The following is a 24258-nucleotide window of genomic DNA, read 5'->3' as shown; positions in this document are numbered from 1 at the left end:
TTCTTGTAGTTGAATTATTCATAATAGCTAATTTTAAATATTTATCAGTTATACCTCAATAGTTCATATCTTTGGTGTGGGATGCTTGAAAATTGTCATTTTGTGGTACCATATTTCTGCCTAACTACATAAGGTGTTTACTACTTTGAAAACAGCAGCAGCACTTTACGTCAAAAACCATCACCTTTGTTTTTTTATGTTTTCCAGAAGGTGGCACTATCGCACAGGTTGAGTTTCTCTGGCCAGAACTACTGGTTGCTAAGATTGGGACTGCATGCCCCCAAAAATGAAATAAATAATGCTGGTAGAGAAATGAAACAAGGGGTAGTGTTGTTAGCTATTCCTAGAGGTCCATGGGTAGACCTTGTGCCAGAATCCTAGGGCAAACACTAGGAAAAGCTTTCCTTCCACTCTGTCTTTGTTTTCCTTTGCCTGCCCACCAGTCACTGTAGGCTCTCCTGAGAGAGAACAGTAGGTTTCCTTAGAGCAGGCACAGATGGACATACTCCCACTCGGTGCCTTCTCCATATACTTCTTCTGCCAAAGAAGTATCTAGGGGAGTACTTCTCCTCCCCTAGCTCTCTAGGCTCCCTTGAGATGTACTCCACCCACTTTCAGGTGTACAGATGGATGGATCTTCCAGGGTCCTGGTGAGCTTTTGCCTGGTCATGGATATCCAATTAGTTGTAAATCATGGCGGGGGGGGGGCAAAAGGAAAGACTTATGCCCCTATAACGCCATTATCACTCTTTATGTTTACAATGGTTAAAGATAAGCCAAAAATTAGAAATAATTTTCCAGTTTTGAGACATTGATATGCAGCACCATGTTAAAGCGTACAGTATTTAGGGATTCCTGGGTGGCTTAGTTGGTTAAGTGTCTGCCTTCTTCTCAGGTCATGATCCCAGGGTCCTGGAATCAAGTCTCCCATCAGGCTTCTTGCTCAGCGGGGAGCCTGCTTCTCCCTCTGTCCCTCCCACTGCTTGTGCTCTCTCCCTCTCTCTGACAAATAAAATCTTTAAAAAAATAAAAAGTGTACAGCATTTGAGTTACATATATGAAATGACTACCACAAAAAGTTTAGTTAACATTTACTATGTCATACATCATCCTTGTGATGAGAACTCTTTGGATATACTCTCATAAGAGTTGTAGGATATGTGATCATAGTTAACTGTAGTCATCATGTTAAGCATTACATCCTGAGTACTTATCTTATAGTTTATATGTTTTGAACACTTCCATCCAATTCCTCCTTAAGCCCCCCGACCCACTCCTAATAAACAGAAACCTGATCACTTTTTCAATGAGTTTATTTTTGTTCAAATTCCACAAGTGAGATCATACAGAATTTTTCTCTGATTTTTTTTCACTTAGCATCATGTCCTCAAGGTCCATTGATGTTGTCTCAAATGGCAGGATTTCTTCATTGTTTATGGTTGGATAATTCCATTGTGTTTGTGTGCATATATATAAACACAACATATATATGCATGCTCTAACATTTTACATATATATATAAAATATATGTATATATATATGTGTGTATACATATATTTTATATATATGTACATATATATACACATACATATATATATATACACACACACATACATACACACACATATATTTTTATCAGTGATCCACAGATGGATAATTAGGTTGTTTCCACATGTTGGCTATTGTAAATAATGCTGCGATGAACATGGAACTACACATTATTTTTTTCAAGTTAGTGTTTTTGTTTTCTTCAAATAAAGATTCAGAACTTAAATGGCTGGATCACATGGGAATTATTTTTAATTCTTTGAGGAACTTCCATAATGTTTTCCATATGGCTGCACTAATTTGCATTCTTACCACCAGTAACAGTGTACAAGGGTTCCCTTTTCTCCACATTCTAACCAGCATTTGTTATTTCTTTTTTATGTCCCTATTCTAACAAGTGTGAGGTGATATCTCATTGTGGAATTCACCTGCATTTCCCTCGTGATTGATAATGTTGAGCATCTTTTCCTGTACCAGTTGGCCACTCATCTATCTTCCTCAGACAAATGTCTTCTTCATAAGCATTTTTCTTGTTCCATAGGTTATTTTCTTTTTGTTAATTCTGAGCTGTGCAGAAACTTTATAGTTTTTTTTTTTTTAAGATTTTATTTGACAGAGAGAGATCACAAGTAGGCAGAGAGGCAGGCAGAGAGAGAGGAGGAAGCAGGCTCCCCGCAGAGCAGAGAGCCCGATGCGGGGCTCGATCCCAGGACCCTGAGATCATGACCTGAGCCGAAGGCAGTGGCCTAACCCACTGAGCCACCCAGGCGCCCAGAAACTTTATAGTTTGATGTCTTGTTTATTTTTGCTTAGGTTACTTGTACCAGAGGTGTCCTGTCCAAAAAGTTATTGCGAAGACCCATGTGAAGGAGCTTTATGATTTCAGATCTTAGATTTAAGTCATACATCCATTTCAAATTTTTGTGAGTGGTGTAGGATATAGGTCTACTTTACTGGTTTTCATGTAGACATGAAAGTTTGCTAGCAGCATCTTTTGGAGAGACTGTCTTTTCTCTGTAGAGTATTGGCTCCCTTGTCAGGTATTAGTTGACTATATACTTGGGTTTTAGATAGCTTCTACAGTTCTGTTCCGTGGGTTTAATTTCTGGTGAGGTATATAGATACCCCAGCCTGCTTTTTTTGGTTACCATTTGCTTGAAATAACTTTTTCCAGCCCTTCACTCTCTATGTGTGCCTTTAAGACTAAAGTGAGTCTCTTAGAAGCAACGTGTTCTTGGGTTTGGATTTTTATCCATTCAGCCATTTTATGTCTTTTAAAGAATTTAAGCCATTTAAATTTGAAGTAGTTAATGGTAAGTAAAGACTTGCTATGGCCATTTTGTTTTTCGGTTTCTGGCTGTGGTATAGATCAATATTCTTTGTTATCCTACTGTGTTTCAGTATTAGTATACCTGGGCTTCTTTACCATGTTCCTTTGTATAATTAATGCAGGTTTCTTTCCTTTTGATTAACATAATGCTTACATGAAGTATTAGAGTTTTAAGATACTATAAGCTGGAAATAATGTCAATAGCATTCCTAAACTTTATATTGCTTGTCCTCCCCCTCACAACTTCGGTTATTAATGTTACAATTTACATATTTTAACATTGTTTAACTAGGAGATTACTGTGGTTGTGCCTAGTTTTATGTTTATTTTTTAACTTTGCAATGGGACCTGTAAGTAAATTATGCACCATTATCATATTATAGAATCTAACTTTGAATGTGTATTTGCCACTACCAGTGAGTTTTAAGCTACTTTCTTATGTTTTTATGATGTTAATTCGCATCCTTTGCAGCTCAAGAAACTCCATTTGGCATTTAAGATAGGTTTAGTGTTGATTAAATCTGTTTTTGTTTCTTCAGTCATGTCTTTAGCCATTAGTGAGGGATACCTTTGCTGGATATAGAATTCTTGGTTGATAATGTTTTTCCTTTGAATATTTTAAATATATCATCTTCTTCCCTCTTAGCCTGAAAAGTTTCTGTTGAGAAATGATAATCTTTGTTCCCTTGTCCGTAACTTCTCTCTTTTCTCCTGTACTTGTAGTAATGAAGAGGTGTCTCAGTGTAGCCCTAGCAGGCTTAATCTATTTGGGGGTCTTTGGGCCTCCTGGATCTGGATGTCCATTTCTTATATTATCTGTCCCTTTCTCTTTTTCTTCTCCTGGAATTCTTATAATGCAGATACTATTTCTTTTGATTGTGTCAATTAAGTCCTGTAGGTATTCTTTTTTCCTTTTATTCCTCTGACTTGGTAATTTCAAATATGTTATCTTCTTGAATTGATTCAATACAATTATGCTTTTGAAGTTCTTTGTTGAATTCTTAGATGTGGTCAGAGTGTTTTTCAACTTTAAGATTTCTGTGGATTTTGTAAGTGCTTTTATATCTTTGAAGGTATTCTGTTAATGCATTATTGGGTTGTTCAATTTTACTTGTATGTATGTGTGTGCTTTTTTTTCCAGTTCAAAAACTTCTCTGGACAACTATTCTGAATTCTTTGTATGGCAGTTTATAGATCTCCATTTCTTTAGGATTGATTATTGGAGCTTTTCACCTGTGAATCTGAGTAAGCAGTTTCTTCTTCCAGATAGTACATGTTCACTTTCACAGAGACCATTCTTCACCAGTCAGATCAGTTGTGGTTTTGGACTTGTACACTTATAATAACCCTGGGTTGATGGGGCTTGCTATTAGGGTCTATTTGGGGGCAAGTTCACTGCCCCAGCTCTGAGGTCAGGATGTGCGCTTCTAAGTAAAGTTAGATAGGACTGCTGCCTTGGTTCCCCATGCCTGTGAAGCTGTATGATGAACTACACATTGACGTGGGTTCTTTGGTCAGGCTTGCAAGACAGGAGTACTATATTCAGGGTAGACAGCACAATGAATTAATTTTTCTGCCTTGGCAGGGTGGGCCTACTTGGCTGCACAGCATATTGTTTGGAAGTCTGAATCAGTCAAGGCTGTGCACTGAATTCTTTGGCCAGATGTGGCCACTCATTTGCTCTGCCCACAGGGGAAGCCATGGGCTGTGGTCTCTGTTCATGGTCCACCATAGGCACACCGTTGGATGGTCTATGTAGTTTTCTTGTGCTCTGGTTACATTTCTCAGTCAGGTGAGCTGAAGGTTGCAATGCATAGGGGTAGAAGGCCCATTATGAGAGAACTGGCTCCAAAGCCCCCAAGGCTTCATGTTCAGGTCTTCCAAGCTAGACAGGGCCTCCAGCTTTACTCAGCACAGGATTACCTCAGCCTATTTTACTCTTTGCTTAAGCATAATGGAGCAAACCAGCTTCTAAGCTTTCTAAGCTCCCCTGCTTAGATAGGGGCAGGCCAAGTTGCAAGACCCTCAAAACTCTTTGATAACCTGGATCAGGCTTGATCAGACTATGCTACTAGATGTAGATGAGCAAAGCTCCTGGTGGGGACTGCTACTTGCATGCTTAAGGTGGAAACTCAGTCTAACAAGATGTGGGTGTCAGTTACTGAAGCTCCTCTTCCCTTCTCTGTCACAGTAAAAATCCCAGTGACTGACGCACCCAGTGACTAAATTCCCAAAATTCCTATGGAGCAAGACAGGAGCAGAGGCTTCCCAGAAGCAATCTACCATGTCTATTCTGGCCTCTCTTTCCCCACTCAAAACACTGTAGGTTCAAGGAGACCTCGAGCATGGTACTGCATCAGCCTGAGGGAGGGGCAATGCAGTCCTGTGACCATAATGTGAAGCTGCTCCTCTTAGCTCTCTAATGCGACTCTCTTCAACCTCTTCCCTTTCTTTTAGAATTCTCCAAAGGCGTCTGTTCCATCCGTAATTGTTTGTTAGTTGTTCTCCTTATGCAAGGGGAGCAAAGTTCAGAATGATCTATGTTGTCATCTTTGTTATTTCTAGAGTGACATCACTATTTTAAAGGTTAGGTCAAAATGTTAAAAGGTTTACCAGTTTGGGGGCCAAACAGAATACATAGCAATCTCAAGAGGAAATTTGCAAGGACCTTGGATCAAGTGTCTACAATAGAGGAGGAGTGCACAGGGGATGATTTGAGTGCATATGTGTGGGGGGAGGATATACATCTAGGAAGGGATGGCACCAAAGGGAGTCGATAAGATAGACTTCCTTCACAGAAAAGGATCAGTCATAACACAGGCTACTGTCATTGTACTGCTGTCCTTTGCATTATAGTCCTTTGTACTGCTGAAGCTAAACTTCTCTCACCTATGGAGAATGTTAAACTCATGTCTGGAGTGAGAAAGGCCAAAGACAAAACCTTCTCTATACCCACTGTGATTTGTCAAGATCATACAAAACCGTTGCATAGATTCAGAATCCTGATAAAGCAGAAGAAAGGTACCATCTGGTCAGGCCTGGCTAATGACAGGACTCAAAAGACTAGAATATTTGAATACTTATTGTAAGCAACATGAACCTTTGGCTGAGTTCCTCTTCTTTTGTCCAACTTTAGAAGGCTTTCTGGGGCCCTTCTTGAGGCAGTATATCCAAATCCTTATTGATTGCTCTTCCTGAACTCTATCTGGAAAGCTAACCACCAGCTAATCCTGCTACACAGCAATCTGGACGCTGGGCCCAAATTTCACCCAGCTGGCAGAATGACCTTTTTGCCACTCTGGTTCATCCAGTTCCACAGAATTGCAATTAAAATCTGGAAGCAAAAGGTCTTATTTAGGAGTTTGAGAATAGAAACCTACGCCCAAATTATAGACTTCTTAAATAATTAAATGAAAAGTATGATTTTAGGAGCTGCCTCCCCTTTAGAGAAACAATAGCACTTCTTACCATTCTTTCAAAGTGAAGTTGAAGATGGTCCAAGTGTCCCAGATGCCATTTATGATTTTCCTGGGGGTGGAGAAAGAGACTCAATTTCCCAGAATATCTTTTGAAAACAAATGGCATCTCAGAACCTAGAGTAGCCACTGCTATATAGGAATACATTGTTTTCCAAAGAGCTGGGTCATTTTCCATTCCCATCAGTGGTGTTTGAAGATAGTGAATCCTTCACTTCTTAATTTTATAATGCGATCTTTTGAGCCCCCTTCCCTCCTCCCCAGTCCACCAGTCCCCCTGTGTGTCTGGCAACCATCAATCTGTTCTTTGTATTTGAGAGTTTGGTTTTCTGTTGTTGTTTTAGATTCTACCTACAAGTGAAGTCATATGGTATTTGTCTTTCTCCATCAGATTTAATTCACGTAGCATAATGCCCTTGAAGTCTATCCATGTGTTGGCACAAATGGCAAAGATTTCATTCATATTGTTGAAGAACATTCCACATTTCCTTTTTCTTCCACAATACACATCTTCCTTTTCCATTTATTTATCCATAGGCACTTAACTATTATAAATAAGTTTGCACTAAACATGGGGGTCCATTAGAGTTTTCATTTTTCTTAGAAAGTACAATTGCTGTATCTTTAAATTTTTGAGGAACTTCCATACTGTTTTCCATAGTGACTGTACCAGTTTACACCAATGGTGCATAAGCATTCCCTTTTCTGGATTCCCTCAAAAAAACTTTTCTGATATTAGCTGTTATGCTAAGTGAGAAGTGATATTATTGTGGGTTTTATTTGCATTTTTCTAATGACTACAGATGCTGATCCCCTTTATATTAATGTTTACCATTTATTTGTTTTCTTCAGGAAATTGTCTATTTAGATTCTCTTCCCATTCTTAAATAAGATTGTTTCCTTTTTTGCTATTGAATTGTAGGAATTCTTGATATTTTTTATATATTAACCCCTTGTCAAATCTATGATTCAGGCATATTTTCTCCCATTTGGTAGGGCATTGTTTAATTTTGTTGGTGATTTCCTTCACTATGAAGAGGTTGTTTTAGTTTGAAATAGTCCCTCTAGTTTATTTTTTAGTTGCTTTTGAAGTCAGATTTAAAAAAAAAAAAAAGTCACCAAGACTGGCATCAAAGAATTGATCACCTGTTTTCTTCTGGAAGTTTTATGGTTTCAGATCTTACAGTCAAGTCTTTAACCCATTTTGAGTTTATTTTTGTATATGATGCAATTTAGTGGGCCAGTTGTAATCATTCACAGGAAGTTGGCCAATTTCCCCAGCACCATTTATTGCAGAGAAATCCCTTCCGACTGATGACAAATGAGCCAAGAATATACAATTGATCATATATGTGTGATTTCTGAGCTCTCCCGTTCCACTGACCTACCTGCCTATTTTTATTCCTATACCATACTGTTTTGATGACCATAGCTTTGTAATATGGTTTGAAATCAGGTAGCATGATGCCTCAGGCTTTGTTCTTCTCAAGATTGCTTTGTGTATTTAGGGTCTTTTGTAGGTCCATGTAGATGTGAGGACTCTTGGTTACTTTTCTGTTAAAAGTGGCATTAGGATTTTGGTAGAGATTGCATTTGAGAAGTATGGACATTTTAAGAATATTCTTCCAATTATGTGACCAAAGAGTATCTTCTCATTTACTGTTCAAACACATCGATGAAGACAATGTTTTGTAGTTTTCACCTCCTTGATTAAAGTTATTCTTAGGTATTTTATTCTGTTGTCCATGTTTCCTGAATTGCCATATTTTGTTATTTGTATATTAAAATTTAACAGATTATCATGCAACTTTACTGAATTCACTGATTAGTCCTAAGAGATTTTTGATGGAGTCCTTAGGATTTTCTACATGTTTTACACTGTCTTCTGCAAATAGTTTTATTTTTTCTTTCATCTATGGATGCCTTTTCTTTTTCTTGCCTTTTTGGCCTGGCAAGGACTTCTAATACTATGTTGAATAAAAGTGGTGGGAGAAAACATCTTTATTCCTGATTTTAGAGGCAAAGCTTTCAGCTTTTCACCACTGAGTGTGATCTTACTTGTGGATTTGTCACATATGGCCTTTATGATGCTAAAGTACATTCCCTCAATACCTACCTTGTTGAGAGGTTTTATCATAAATGGATACTGAATTTTGTCCAGTGCTGCATTTGCATCTTTACAGAATGATTGTATGCTTTTTGTTCATGTGGTGTAGCACACTGATTAATGGATGGTGAACCATTCTTGCCTCCTTGGAATAAAGCACTTGATTTTGGTGTAGAATTCTTTTTATGCATTGTTACTTGGTTTGCTGACATTGTCTTGAGGGGCTTGGGATTTATGTTCATTGAGGATATGGGCCTGCAATTTTCTTTTCTTCTGGTGTCCTTGTTGTGATAGCAGAGTAATGCTGGCCTCAAAGTTAGCTTGGAAGTATTTTCTCCTCTTGAATTTTCTGGAAGAGTTTAAAGGAGGACTGACATGAATTCTTCTTTAAAAATTTGATAGAATCCACCAGTGAAGCCCTCGCCTTTGGGGCATTCTTTTTTGGGGAAGTTTTGATTACTGATACATTCTCCGTACTACTAATTGGTTTGTTCTTATGTCTTCACCATTCTAGTTTTGTAGGGTCTATGTTTCTAGTATTTGCTCTATTTCTTTAGCTACATGTCAGTTTTGTTTTCTATCTTCAAATCAACAGCTTTTAGTCTCTATTTCATTTATTTCTGCTCACATTGGTCTTCAGTTTTTCTTTTTCTTGTTCCCTGAGGAGTAAATCTGTTAAAGGTTTTGTTTCTTCATGTAGGTATTTATCAATATGGAAAAATTTTTAATTTGGGTTAAAGAGATACACATAATGTTTACCATGTTTAAGCATATAGGTGAACAAGTATATTCACTTTGCTAAGCAACCAGTCTCAAGAATTCCTTTTATTTTGCAAAATGGAAACTGTTACCTCTCTCTTTTCCCCTCCCTGACAGCCTTTGGCTCCCACCATTCCACTTTCTGTATCTGTGAAATTGACTATCCTATGTACTTCACAAGTGAAATCATACAGTATTTGTCTTTTTGGGACTGGTTTATATCCTAGGAGATAATGTCGAGGTTTATCCATTTGGCAGATGTATCAATTTCCTTTTATACCTGAGTAATGCATTTTACTATGTCTATACCACATTGTTAATCTACTCATCAGTCAGTGGCTATTTGCATTGCATTCTATCTCATGAATGATGAGGCTACAAACATGGGTGTACAGAGAATATTGAACCTTAACCCTTCATGTGCATAAAGTACCTTCCAAGGAGCTCTGAAATGCCTATTTAGACCCTGCCCCTGCTTGTGATTCCAGTTTAGTATTTCTGGGGTGGAGTTTAGAAGTATGCAGATACAAGTAACCGTCCAATGTCGTAATGTCAGGCTATAGGATTACAACTCTTGGGTGCTTGAGTGTAATCTGATTTGCACCACCATGCTCTACTGCCCCCTTTAACAATATATATAGTAGGGAGAACACAAGTTTGATTTTGGCTTTCTTCAGCACATTTTTCTTTACAAAATATTTCCCAGTTTCTGCGGAGTCCCTCAGGGTCAAGTGGAACCGAAGCATAAGGTCACACGTGAAGTCCATGGTGCCTATAATAACCTTTGGAAAGGGCAGGAATAACCGTTTGGAATCAGGCATGAAAAGACATGAACCAGAGATGTACTGGAGTGTAGCGAAAGACTCATCCAAGTTGGGAACATTTGGGTGGTGTCCAAGAGGAATTAGAAAGGTTCTGATGAGGGAAGAAAGAGAAATGACGGTCAGAGGATGTGAATTCATTATGAAATTGGCTGATGCAGTTTAAGGGACAGGTGTCAAAGCCTGGAAGCTAAATCAGTAACCTATTTATCAGATTTCTGTGAGCCTTCACGGTCATCTTGCTATGTAACCTTGGGCTACTTATTTAAACTCCAGAACCACACTATCCTACCTAGTAAATTAAAAACGGTCTTACATGTTAGTAAGAAAAACTGGTTCCAGAGTGAAGCACAGGTGGCTCCCTCCTGTCTGTGTATGTAGATAAGAGGTTCAAGATTTCTAAGAATAAGGTCCCCTTGCTGCAGTTGAAATTAAAATACTGGGAGGGGATGGCCCTGAAAATCCAACAAAGAAGAACAAAGGGTGAGGTGTTGGAATCTGTTGTTAAGATTTAGGCCATGGGCTTTATACATCCATGAGGTGTAGGGTGTGAGTGGCTTCACAAAGACTTGATTATGAGTCAACTGGACAGCAGATCATTTATGGCACCGTAAACCTGGATCTGCCCTGAATCCAAACAACTAGATGCTGCAATTATCATTTCCAGAAACTTTTATATCTATAATACAGTGTAGAGATGGAGGCAAAGCTAGTTTTATTACAATGCTGTATCAAGCATGTCTCAGAGCACCATTTTTCCAATACTATTTGATCACCTCATATCTTGGTGTAACATTAAAATTTGTTCATTCTATTTGTTACAGTTGTCTGTGAACGTGATCTTTGGTGTAAATAACCAGCTCATTTAGGGCCTTCTCTCAAATGAAATCATGCAATAGGTCTTCTTTCCTATGCTAATACAGGCCAAAAGCTAGACTTCTTGCATGAAACAGTCAAGTTGTAAATGCAAAATCTTGACAGAAGTTCAAAGTGCTACTCCAGTGAATACACGGATGATAAGAAAATTCAAAGAGCTTATTGCTGACAGGGAAAAAGTTTTAGTGGCCTGGAGGGAAGATCAAACCAGCCACAGCATTCCTTTAGGCCAAAGCATAATTGAGAGTGAAGCTGCAGAAGCAAAAGTCAAAAACCAACCTCAGCTAGCTTCTGGCTTTAAGGGAAGAAGCCATCTCTATAATGGAAAAATGCTCATTTACCATTTCAAAAGTCTGAGGGGCCTTAAAAGTTATACTATGTATAGTCTGCCTATGCTCTAGGAACAGCACCACCTCGATGATGGCAGGTCTGCTTACAAAATGGTGTAGGGAGTATTTTAAGGCCCTGTTGAGAGCTACTTCTCAGAAAAAAAAATTTCAGGACATTATTGCTTATGACAATGTACCTGGTCATCCAAGAACTCTGAAGATGTGCCACAAAATGAATGTTGTTTTCATGTCTCCTAACCATCAAGGAGTCACTGATATTTTCAAGCCTTCTACATTGGAAGGTTACCCCTTCATAGATAGTGATTCCTCCAATGGTTCTGGGCACAGGAATTGACAACATTCTGAAAAGGATACAGCATTTTAGATACCACTAAAAACATTGGTGATTCAGGGGAAGAGATCAGACTAGAGTATCAACCTTAACAGGGGTTTGTAAAAAGTTTATTACACTCCTCATGGAGGACTTTGGGCTCAGGACTTAGGTGGGAAGTAACCATGGAGATTTGTATAATAGCAAAAGAACAACGATTAGAAGAGGAGCCTGAAGATATGACTGAATTTTGCAATCTCGTGGTCAAACTCGAAGAGGAGTTGCTTCTTAGGGATGAGCAAAGAAAGGGGTTTGAAATGAAATCTGTTCCTACTGAGGATACTGTTAAGATTGTTACATTGTAAGCCCATTGTTGTCATTTCAACCAACTGTGTTTACAAAGCTGTGACAGGGCTTGAGAGCGTGGATTCCAGTTGTGAAAAAAAGTGCTACAGGTAAATGCTCTCTAACAGCATCTCATGCTATAGAGAAATTGTTCCGGAACGGAAGAGTCCACTAATAATGCAGACCTCATTGTTGTCTTAAACTGTCAGCCACCCCACTTCTTAGCATCCATCAACATTGCAAAAAGATTAATACTCACTGTAAGTTCAGATGGTTAACAATTTTAAGCAATACAGTGTTTCTTAATTTAGTTATGTGCTTTTTTTGGAGACTAAGATAGACTAGGGAAACCCAAAAATTCACTTTGGTGAGGCAGTCTGCCAGTGCAGCTGGCCCGATGGCCACCTTGATATCATTAAGAAAAGGTGTTTTTCTCAGTCATTATTAAATCTATTTAAAAGTTTATGATATATAGTGCAGTTTTAATTAGCATAGAACTTACAATTCAGCTGGAATCCAATGACTGCTTACTTCTATAGGTATCTGGAGGAGCAAGGGAGTGACCAGTTTAGTAGCTCAAAGCCAGCTTTACCATTACAGGCTGAGCAAAAAAGATGTTTGAGCAAACTACTTGACAATCTTGTGCCTCCATTGCCTAACCAGCGAATTTGTTCAGTAATAGCACCACCTCCTGGATAAAACGAGTTACAGTATATTAAGGGCTTTGAAGAGTACCTGTTACACCTTAACCATTCAACTGTGTGTTTACGATTACTATCAGAGCAGCATCTGGTTTGCTGGGAACCGGTACATACATTTTCTTATTTGAGCTGCGTGATAGCGCTCTCTGTAAACGAAGTAAGGCACATGTCATAAATAACGGGACACTAAAAAGATGACTTGTTAGTAGACTTAGATTTCCTATCTTCCGACTGATAATCCATCTTTCTTCCATCCCATGGTACCCTCTTCTATTCGAAATTCTTATAAGCCCCTGAGAGCACTCTGGCTCTTGGGATATAGATCATTTTACTGACCTGAAGTTGTACACCAGCAGCAAAGTGTGTCCAAAAGCCCAGGTTTAAGGAATCCCATCTGACAAAAGCTTACCTGGGTTACGGTTTCATCACGATGGCCAAATCTTTTATGATACCTTCAAGTTCAGCACTAAGAAGAAAACTAAGTGTTAGCAGAAGAGATGAGAGAACTGAATCTGGAATGAAACCTTTGTGCCCAATTAGCAGATGTTTTTTCTCATAAGTCTTATTCAGGGATCTTAACTAACGCAGTAGGGTCTTAGTATCTTGGGACTTAAAGAATCCTTCACTTAGCACTGGGAAAAACCCCAATAAAATGCAAGTAGTTCTAACATCTTTGCAATAAGGATATTGTTTAGATCCACAGCTGAGTTCTCCAAAATCTGGATCAAATTGTTGTAAGACAAATGACAGAGCTCTGTAGGCTGTAAAAACATTAGGAAAGAGAGTTATATTTGTGTTGTCTGCTAAGAAATCCAGAATTTTTCAGAGCTGTAATGACAGCAAACTAAAAGCCAAAGGGGGTTCTGAATTATCCAGTGGAATTTTACAGTCCCACTCATGCTCCTTTAACTCCAACCCTACAATTGTTAAAACACAAGGGAATAATAGAATACACACTAGCTAATGGAATTCAAGCTCAAATATAGTCCTCTAACTACTCGTCGATCATTACTAAATTAGAAATTTTAACTCCGGAGAAACACTAATTTTAAATACTGAGGATGACCAACAAAGTATTTCTGGGTTATCAGAGGGTTTAGACATGAATGTAAAATATGAGTCTATATTTTTCCCCCCTTGGATCCCAAGAGTTGAGATGAAATCACATGATTTAATCATTCTGAATCCATGTGGCTCCTCTGAGATAGGGCCAGATGTAACCAGAAGGATTTATAGGGCGTAAAATTGAGAATGGATTAAGAAAGGGTTTTTGTGTCCTGCCCAGTACATTCTAAATCAAAGTCCCCTGAATGGACTGGGGAGGTTGTCATGGCAACTAACTGGCAAGCTGAGCCCGTGGAATGTGAAGGCAAACAATAGTGATAAGGCTGTGTACAGAACAGCAGCTGGAGTCTGCTTCTGCCCAGGTACAGGGATGGGGAGAAGTGTGCAACTGTGACCGCCTCTTTTGTACCTTCTTGCAATTCTGGCAGCGCCTTTGATATATATCAGGCGTCTTATTCCAGATGCCAGTAAAACACTGCTGCTGATAGAGCACAGAATAGAAAATAGAAGCCCCAGAAAAATCTGCACCAAAGCCACGGAGAGCTGTTCACCTAACGGGACACACAATTTTCCCCAAACAGAGGTTGAAGCACATTTAAGGTTAATCCACTGACTCTTTAGTGCCACCTTGTGTCCAGTTCGGTATGGAAACTTTCCCAAAAGCTCACCATGGATCCGCGGTGCGGCCTCAGGCTCAGGAGTCGTCACCGGGGAGTGCGGTGAGGCAGTCCGTAGTCCCTTTTACAGCGGAACATACAGATAAAGTCTTCTAAGCCTCAAGTTAATGGAAACATGCCCATGGACAATTATGATGAATCCGAAAAGGGATAAGGAAAATATGCCCAATTACACATCTTAAAAAAGATTCCAAGAAGCTTCCTGGTGGCTCAGAGCTGGAGGAAAGGAGGGCAAAGACAGACTCAGAGTGGAGGATTTTACTAATAAGCTTTTGTGAAGAGATTTGGTGGTGGTGGTTCATTCAATTCATAAACAAATTGACAGGGAAAAATCAAACGTCACTGTAGCTGTGAACAAAAGACTGGGTAGCAAGATGACAGCATTTGTTCAACTTGCATCTTAGGTCCACATCTTCTGTCTGCCCCAGCCCCCAGGGAAAAACCATCATCAAGTCCCATTTACTTTCAGCAGAAGTGTAAAATCACCGAGCTGTCTTTCTCCCTGTTTCTTCCAGGGTTTGAATTTTTTGAAACAAGTGCCAAGGATAACATTAATGTCAAGCAGACGTTTGAGCGTCTTGTGGATATCATCTGCGACAAAATGTCCGAGAGTTTGGAGACGGATCCGGCCATCACTGCCGCCAAGCAGAACACAAGACTCAAGGAAAGCCCTCCCCCGCCACAGCCCAACTGTGGCTGTTAATGTCCCCCCCCCAACACACACACACACAGGCAGCTGGAGGGGGCACATCACCAACCAACAGCGTTTATAAATGGTCGATTAACCTTCATTTCTACTGCCTAGTAATTACTTGAGGGAAATCTTTGATGTCAATGGCTCATACACGCATTCAATTTGTGGAAGATTTCCCGTGTTAACATGTGGCAAATATGTGATCTCGAATTTGTAAGGACTATCCATCTAGAAACATCTGATATTTGCATGTAATTTGTTACTTGTCTTTGTAGGCTCTTTTTATTTCAGATTTCTTCTCAAAATTAAGCTACTGCTGGGACCTCAGACTGTAATTTCACTACCACTGAATTTCGTGCCTCGGGTTCAAATTTGCGATTCACTTGTAAGGATGATAACCAAGGAATTGCTTGTGTGGGGTTGCGGGGGTGGGGGTAAGAGGAGATCTCAGGAGACCATCATGGGTCTGGTCAGTTTAACTGTTCAGGAAATGTGTCTGGTTTTCAGTCTTACTAATAACTGAGGAGACCACTGACTATAACGAAATAGGAATACTGTGTTTGAAACCCTTGCAAATTTTCTTAGAGATTAAATCTAGTTCCGGTTTAATCCACTTTCTTAATTTAGTTATGTACATAAACAATGACCCTAATGCAGGGCTCTTGGTGCCACTACTTCTGCCCAGTGTTTGGAATATTTGAAGACACAGACAGACTGACAGGCATCAGCTCAAGGCATTACGTAAGAAGTCTTTAAACCAAGAAGAGTAGGAATGGCTGCAGACTTCTCAAAGGACTCACTTTCCCCATTCCTTAATAACTGCCTCCCACTATACACACACCATCCCCACCCACTTTCTGGAACCATCACTCAAGCATGGAATAGAGATGAATTTGAAGTTTGTTGAAGCCCCTCTTCCTGTGGGATAGACACTTGCTTCCACAACCAGTGCCTTCTGTTCACCCCTCACCTTACTTCTTTTACTCAATAAATTAGTTTTTTAAAATCCCAATGGCTCTAAAGTTGAGGATAAGAATTTTTATCTGTAGTCTTTTTCAATCCCATTGTTCCCAATTATAAAGCATATTCTGTCTGCATTCTGTAAGTTTTACAGGTGATTACCTTACTGAGAGAACACTCTTTAGAGTTACGAAAAGTTGAACCAACACTTTAGGACACCAGAAGCAACTGAGTGGGGGCAGGGGGAGAAAACCATTCAAATACCCTCATTTTTTTCTCCCAGATTTTCTAAGACCACCTGAGAATAACAAGCCCCCAAATCTCACCAGCTGTTCTAATTGAGCCGCCAAAGGAAACTGGCATCCTTAATGGTGCAGTATACTAGACTTGAGGAAGGAAGGCAGCAGGCACAGACTGGTGGATTTAGAAGGTCGGTTTCATTAGGGTGATTTTCTTGTTGCCCTGCATTGGTGGTTATGTTCAAGATTTTTTTCCCTCTTTCCATAACTAGACACAGTTCCTAGGAAAGTTTTGGGTGTAAGTCTCTTGAGCAAGGTTACTGATAGGTAAGTGTGTTGTTGGATAATAACCATCTCCAGGTCAAGGAACTAGGTTGTATATTATTATATTATTATATTGTATATTATTACTAAGTTAGATGAAACTTAAAGATGAAACTTAAAGAATACATGGGGGATGTTTTCAATAAACCCAGGTCATTTCTCACCTTGAGCTTAAGATCCATGCATTTGTAATCAGTCTCCACTTTGGCACCCTGCAAGGCAGGCCCGAGAATGTTTTACATTTTAATAGACCAATGAACTTCAAAAATTGCAGAACTCTCAGTGAAGGGCAAGACAAGCAAGGGTGGCAAACAAAGCAGACCGGTTTGCAACCGAAGCCTATTTGCATGACAAAACAGTTATTTCTATAACCACCTCAGAATGTGGGCAGGGTCAAGGTCAAAGTTGTTAAAACTCACTTGTGTAATCTTGTATGAAACAGTGAAGCCAAGAAAACTTTCCTGGCCTCGGAGTCCCATTCCCATGTATACATGCAGATGTCAAGGACCTAAGTATGATGTTCAGAGGGATCTTATAAGCCCCTTCCTCTATGGAGTATTGGATAGGGGCAAGCAAAATCAAGGTGAGAAGAGCGGAAGGTCCAGAGGTGTGTTTTACTTTTGTGTAAACCCCTTCCCTGGAAACATCATTGCAAATGACATTAATTGGCCCCACAACCAAAAAACGAAGTCAGAAGCCTTTGTCACATGTAGGTGTCAGGCATGCCTACACTAAACTACTTTAATCCCAGTCAGGGAAGCATGAGGGCAAGTGTCAAAGCCAAAGAACTTTGGATACTTTCCATTTTCCATCCCTCCGTGGAAGAGGATGAAACTTCCTAGTTCTGTTCCAAAGCTCCCATGCTGGTGTGAATTTCACTGAGAAGTTTCCAGAATGGATTGTCACAGAGCTCAGGTAAATGCACACCTACAGTCCTGCTATAAAGCTTGTGGGAAGAGAAAACTCTATTCCTCATTTCATGAAGAGATTTTAGTTTTAAAATTAAATTTTTGTTGTAAGAGGTAAAGCCATAGTGTGGTTTTCTTGTCATCAAACTATTAAAACTTGTAGCTATGTAACTGCAAGGTTTTTTAGCCTTTTTGCACCAACACATACACACACTTAACCTCCTACATTATCTCCAACTCCCACTACAGCCTAAATAACCACAAGTCATTTTTACCAACAGCCTAACTACATTTGCATTTTAAAGAAGATACCTTAAAGTACATGCTTGTGTAAATGTGTACACTTTTAACACCCATCTTCTATTGTATGATTCAATTCAATTATTTTTCAAGAATGAATTTCTCTGCTGCCCACCTCACCACCCTCACCTCTGCAATTTTTTAGAGACAAACCCCAATTGTTGAGCAAATACTTCCAAGAGCTTTGGTGTTGGTACCTTCCTTTCCATTCTTAATGCAATTGAAAACCTAGACTGGAAAATTCTGCATGTATACAGAGACCACCAAAGTGGATGGGCATTTGGTGTTGGGGAATGTGAATGGATATAGAAGGTGCATGACCTCTCTGAAGTCCTAAGGTGGCAGTTTAAGTGCCACATCCCATGGTTCGGGAACCCAAGAACAATTGCTTCTGAATGGTAGCTCAGTTCATTGCTGCCGCCCTCTCCTCCTCCTTCTCCCCTCCCCAGAACAACTTCTACTGCCTTGGTGAACCTGTCAGTAGATTCTAAGAGTTCCCGTTGAGGTTCACTTCAAGCCAGTAACCCTTTGCTGCCTGGTAACTGAGTGCTAAGATTGTTATCTGTCAGGTGAGCAATGATGCCTTCAGTGATGCCTTCAGTCATAGCAGAAAACTGCAGCATGGTTATGATAAATGTGAAGCATAAATTCTAAAAATTATAACCAAACTTCTCCAAAACCCCTATCTACCCAAACACATAGTGAGTATGGACACCGCCACCTACTTCACTCTTATCCAGATGAGTTCCAGTCCTTTTGTTGAGCACACAACTCCTTTTCCAGGGACCAATTCAAACTAATTCTATGTCTATGCTGAACGCAGACTTTCACGTATTTTTTAAAAGTAAAATATTCCATTATCAACTGAACTTCCATAAAGCGACCTGAGTTTCCAAGTGTGGTAGTGTGTTCCCAGAGGCTCATCATGATGGGCTCGGGTTGCTGTGAATCTTGGTGCACAGGGAAGATGTTCTCTGCCTCCTGAGGCTGACCAGGTAGCATTTGTCAGACTGTATTTAAAATGTCTCCAGGCTCTACCAAGCTCTCTCAAGGCTGAGGTAACCGCTGCAGGTGAAAAACTGTGAGCTAAATCTGACCATGTGGTCAGGACTAAAACCCCTTCCAGACCAAAAAGTGTTAAACATTTGCATCTACTGTTGGAATGCTCAACCAGATGTTGTTTGTGAGGAATACTTAGGAGGTGGCCTTTTTTTTATCTGAAGGTTCCTCTCTCTGTAACTTAGGGACATTGCATGACTGGTAACTCAAACCTTCTTTTCCTTTGTGTGTATGCTCACCCAGTGTGCTAGGTCAGGGTAGCATGTGAGCCGCTTGACCCTCGTGGCCTTTCTCATCACCCCCCCCCCCCCCCCCGCCCCAGAAGATGCCACCTCCACGGCACAGTTTCACTTTGCCCATTTGTGTCGACTACCTGCACATGCGTGGTTTCCTAGTAAGTTGGGGAAGTCCTTCTGCTGAGCTGAACCAGTAGGGTCAGCTTTCTGGACTGCTTTGTATTTAAAGTCATTTTTTGACCAAAGCCCCTTAAAGATATAAACCTGTTTCTTATTCAGGAAGGAATTGGGACAAATTGGATCAAAGACAAAGTTTATGATGACCAAAAACAAAACAAAACCAGTTCTCCCTATAATGTACCTACAGGGCTCCAGATTCCAGAAATACAGGAAATACAGTATCCCCTAAGAGGGCAGCAACAAGGTCCAGGGAATTTATCTAAAATATATGTACCTATTGTTATTGCTATTTCATGAATAAATGTAGTTTGTTTGAAAGACCTTTACAGAAATGCTTGACACTCCAGCTAACAAATAATTCCTTTTGGTAGACTTAAATATTTACACTTGGGCCACTTACATGGTGTTGTCCCTCTACACATACACATACACACACATCCTCTTTATGAAGGGAAATTTTCATATATGGTGCTTAATCAGCGCCAGGGAAAAAGGAGCTTTTGCTGTGTGCCAACTTTAACTCCCATTTTGTTTCAAAAGATCTACAAAATAGATACTTGACACTGATTTTTATGTTGCACACATAATTTTCATCAAAAATAGAAAAAAATGCATTTTGCTAATGTTCTAGACTAAAAAAAAAAACAAAAAAGTTCAAAACCTCTCTCAGAACACCTAGCTGGGAGACAAACTCAACTTTCCAGTTGTGGTTCTCTTTTCCACTTCCTGATACTATTTTTCATTATAGTTTTAAAGCAGTTTCCTCTCACTGAATGACAGGACTAAGAACAGGAGATGAGACTCAAATTCTCACCATTTACCTGCCATCAGTACCATTGTTGGTGGAGTTTCCACCAGTCATTATCTGCTGAAGTAAGGTTGGGGGTTTACCTGTGTATTTTCATTCACCTGTGTTTGTACTTTCCTTCATAGTGGACAACTGAGAGTTGGCTGTGGGTTTTTTTATTATTTTATTATTGGCCATATTTCCATATTCCCGTTTGGGGCTAGGGATTGCTTAGGTTCACGAATGCTGTTCTTAAGGGCACAGATAGAACATGAGCCACACAGGCACCCATCCTTTCAGGGACGTGAGCGTGACATACTCCTGTCTAGTGGTTCCATGCTCCTCATACAAGTGAAACTGGGGATTGTTTGCTGTGTCAGTAGGATGGTTTTCCCTGCATTGTTTCATCAGCCCTAGGATGTATGCTAAATGAAAACTTCCTGTAATTCCTGTTAATATATTGTTGATGTCAGACGTGATGTGATACCGTTGGACTGTCCAAATGTACAACTATTTAATGGTGTTTGTGGAACTGAAATGTCTTAAATGTTGCATGAAAATATGTTATAAAAATAGATTTGTTTTCTATTTTTCAACACCTCATAATTGAGGGTTCATGGGCCAATAAGTGCAATATTTAATGACTTACTCAGTGTATATAAACTAGCGTGAAAGAGTGAATTATAATGAATGTGTGAGATGCTTTGATGGCTGTGTAACTTATTCAAATTATTTCTTGTAGCTGTATTTGTCTAGTGGTGCAATTTATACAGTAAATACCTTATTGGTGTCATGTGAAACTCCTCCGTGCCTATTTCAAAGTAATTTTTTTCCTATAAAACCAAACATTTAGTATCTGCAAATATATGTCAATTTTGCGCTTTAGAATTGTGGATTTTATTTTTAAGACAGAATGGATGTTCATTTATTTTATATAGGCATTCCTTTCTTAAATCCAGAAATCTCTTAAAAAAAGCTAATTTAGATACCTAAGAAAAAATATGCACATAAGGTAAAGTCCTATTTATTCTTCTCAGAAATGCTGATCACATGTTCTAAGAATTTTTCTTCTTGAATTTCTGTGTTTATTTTGTTGTTCAGCCTTGTATTTTGTTTGTGAAGTGAACATTGTCAACCCTGGTGATTCTAAAATATTGATGTCTTTTTAAGTTATAGTTAATGTTATATTCACTTTCAATTCTCAATTGTCCACACTGGTGATATAGGAGAAACCAAAGTCAGAATTCTTAAGTTGCTTTGGTATTTCGACAGAAACTCCTAAACTCGTCCTCAAACCCCCTTGGTTAATCTTGTAATTGGTGGCCTAGGACGTAAGTGAGATGCAAAATTAAAAAAAAAAAAATAGGCCTGGGTGCTGGATTACTAAAAACTCTTAAGTATTTATTTATATGAAATTTGAAGTGGGTCACCTACCTTAAATTCCTATCCGCCATTTTAACTTTAAAAGTAAAGCACTCATTTTAATACTGTGCTTTGCCTTTTCATTCAGTTAGCAGAGTAAATCATGATACCATTAGGAAGAAAAGTTATGACTTGCTCACTTGGTTTTAGATAACTTTGGCCATCTGTACGTCATAAGAAGCCTTCCACTCTTTCTACAGCAGTGGCCTGAAACTGACAGGTGAGGCTGTGCCAATCATATTAAATGGCTCTGGGCTACCATCAGTAATGTGTGGCCCTATCTTAAATATGATAGCATGAAATTTGTACTCAGCTCTCAAAATGACTGAAAAAGTCATGTGAATGTGGGAGAAGCAGAGAGATTACGGATGACTTTGTGCCAAATTAAAAAAAAAAAAAGATAAACATAAGCATGTAGCCAACATTAGAATAATAATTTAAGAGCGTGTTTAAATGTTTAGTCAGTCATCACCATTACTGAATACCAAGAGCTCAGTGCTGTGGGAATCAAACAGGGAAGAGTTATGGTTCCTACCCCTAATAAACTGAAGAATGGGGTGGGGGGGAGAATACCACGATATTATGTAAATGCTAAATTATGTCCGGATATAGGAGCATAGAAAATGAGGGACCTCTAACAACTGGAACACTCAAGAATGTGATCCCAGCAAATATTTGATAATGAGATTTTGCCAGACAATAAATGGGAAAGGTCACATTATGTTCCCTGTGAATGAAAAGGTGACAGTGGGGGCAGATAAAGATCCTTGTTTTTCTGTAGAGAGCCCAGCTGGCCCTATCAAACCCAACAGATTACCCCCTGGGCTCTCTGGCTTTTGTCCCCGTGAAGAAGACAAGCTGCAACATTGACACAGTCCTCTGTGCTGAGCAGCCCCAAACTGCACAACAGAACACAACTGGCTTTAAAGTCACATTAGAACAGCTGATTTAGACATCTTGCCCATGCACCAAACCACGAAACATTGTGTAATCCAATGTCAGCTGGAAAGATGTATGCCCAGAAATTTTCTTGGAGTTCCATGTTTCCCATCAAGGGTCTTGGGAAATGCACAGGTGAAGACCTGCCTTTGTAACCGGGCACTTTCTGGCTCCTCAGTGACTGTACTGTGGAGCTCTTCTTCAGAAACTCTTGAGTAACAGCTTAGTGTTTTCCTATAGTGATTGTGACATGTAGTTGAAAACTAACAGCTGCACAGCAAATATTGTGACTCTTTATGTGTCCACAGGAGCTCTTGTCTGGGTTTAAAGCTACAAAGTATTCACATTGTGAAGTTTTCTTTATTGAAATTTATTGTGTAAAAACAGTATGTGCTCTATTAGGTATTAAGTTTGTATGTGAATTCTATATAGAAAGTGGTTTTTGTTCTTTGGGTTACTCTGGTTTTATTTTTTGGAGATTACAATAAATATCTAAGAGACTATATTCATGAATTTCTCAGCCTTAGTCTGATGAATTTTTTCATTTCCTTTCAATTGTTATTATTTTTGGTCTTAGGATGCCTGTTTCCATTTCTCGTTACCTTCCTCTCCTGTAATGCTAGGGACAACGATGAGCTTCAACTGAAGAATGCCAACACATTTTTATTTTAGCCTCTCGTTTTCTAATGTGGATTTGGATTTAGGCATTGGAGTTAATTCTAATATATGTAATCTTTGAAGGTAAGTACTGTCAGTACATGACTGACTGCATTCCAGAGTCATAAAACTCTTGGTTGTAGAACTAAGAGTAGCTATCAGCATATTCAAAAGTCACCTTTTCTACATGGTCACTATTTACCCTGCATCTGGAGTTTAGGGTCCAGTGATCATATGGGTATCCTACCAGCACAGTCTAGGAACAACATGTGTATGGGATGTGTAAATAGTGTGGGTCCGTTTACTGTGTGGCACGTGGTATAGTAATGCTTCAGATGCTGTGCAGGCTTGCCTTGGTCTTGGACCTTGGGGCATGCTGAATCATCCTGCCATCAATCTATCTGCAGCACAGCAGATCTGGTAATTTCAAGATCTCTTAGTGATCTAATTGTGCTATGAACTCCATTTCTGGATATTTTCTTCTAAATGTGTTCCCGGGGCCATTTCCAGACTCTGGGCTAAGTAGAAGCCAAGTAAAGTCACAGAAATACTCACATGGGTCCACATGGGTCAAAATACCTTCCTAAACCAAACTCAGTGATAGGAATCTCACCTACCTAGGTACACAAAACTGACAGCATACAATCAAGGAAAAAGAAAACTGAGGGTTTCCAGTTATTGTCAACATTCATATGTAAGACACATTCTCTAGTTTCTTGCCATACATGAAAATATAACACTGTGCATTTTCTGATGCTCAGTGAACTCATAGAGTTGTAATAAAGGGAAATTTATAAGTTAATATGAATTAGCAACAGTTATAAATATAATATTCCCTAATATGTGCATCCAACAACTGAACATTAGGAATCTGTTTCATTTGGGGGCACCTGCGTGGCTCAGTCAGTTGAACATCTGACTCTTGGTTTTGGCTCAGCTCATGATCTCAGCATCATAAGACTGAACCTCTGTTGGGCTCTGTGTCAACGTGGAGTCTCCCTGAGATTCTTTCCTTCTCCCTCTGCTCCTCCCCACCCCTGCTGATGCACATTCTGTAAAATAAACAGAATCTCTAAAAAAAAAAAAAAAAAAAATCATTTTAAGAGGTCTCATCAAAAACCGTCTTCCTTGAAATGTTTGAAATACATGTTTTAAATAATAGTCCTCTACTCCTCAGATACAGAGGTA

The 24258-nt window shown here is 39.3% G+C and overlaps 1 protein-coding gene across 2 annotated transcripts in view; it reads left to right on the top strand.

Moving 5' to 3' along the window:
• The window catches only part of RAB3C (RAB3C, member RAS oncogene family), a 327998-nt gene extending 305072 nt beyond the window's left edge, over nucleotides 1-22926 (top strand). For both annotated transcript variants that reach the window (XM_046000834.1, XM_046000833.1), the window contains exon 5: nucleotides 14881-22926. In XM_046000834.1, the coding sequence (XP_045856790.1) occupies nucleotides 14881-15068 (188 nt within the window). In that variant the 3' untranslated portion in view covers nucleotides 15069-22926. The remainder of the gene's footprint in view (nucleotides 1-14880) is intronic.
• Nucleotides 22927-24258: the final 1332 nt, after the last annotated feature.

Source organism: Meles meles, chromosome 3 (genome assembly GCF_922984935.1).
Source record: "Meles meles chromosome 3, mMelMel3.1 paternal haplotype, whole genome shotgun sequence".
Taxonomy (NCBI): Eukaryota; Metazoa; Chordata; class Mammalia; order Carnivora; family Mustelidae; genus Meles; species Meles meles.
Note: the sequence above shows the minus strand (reverse complement) of the source record. Positions and strands in the feature narration are given on the sequence as shown.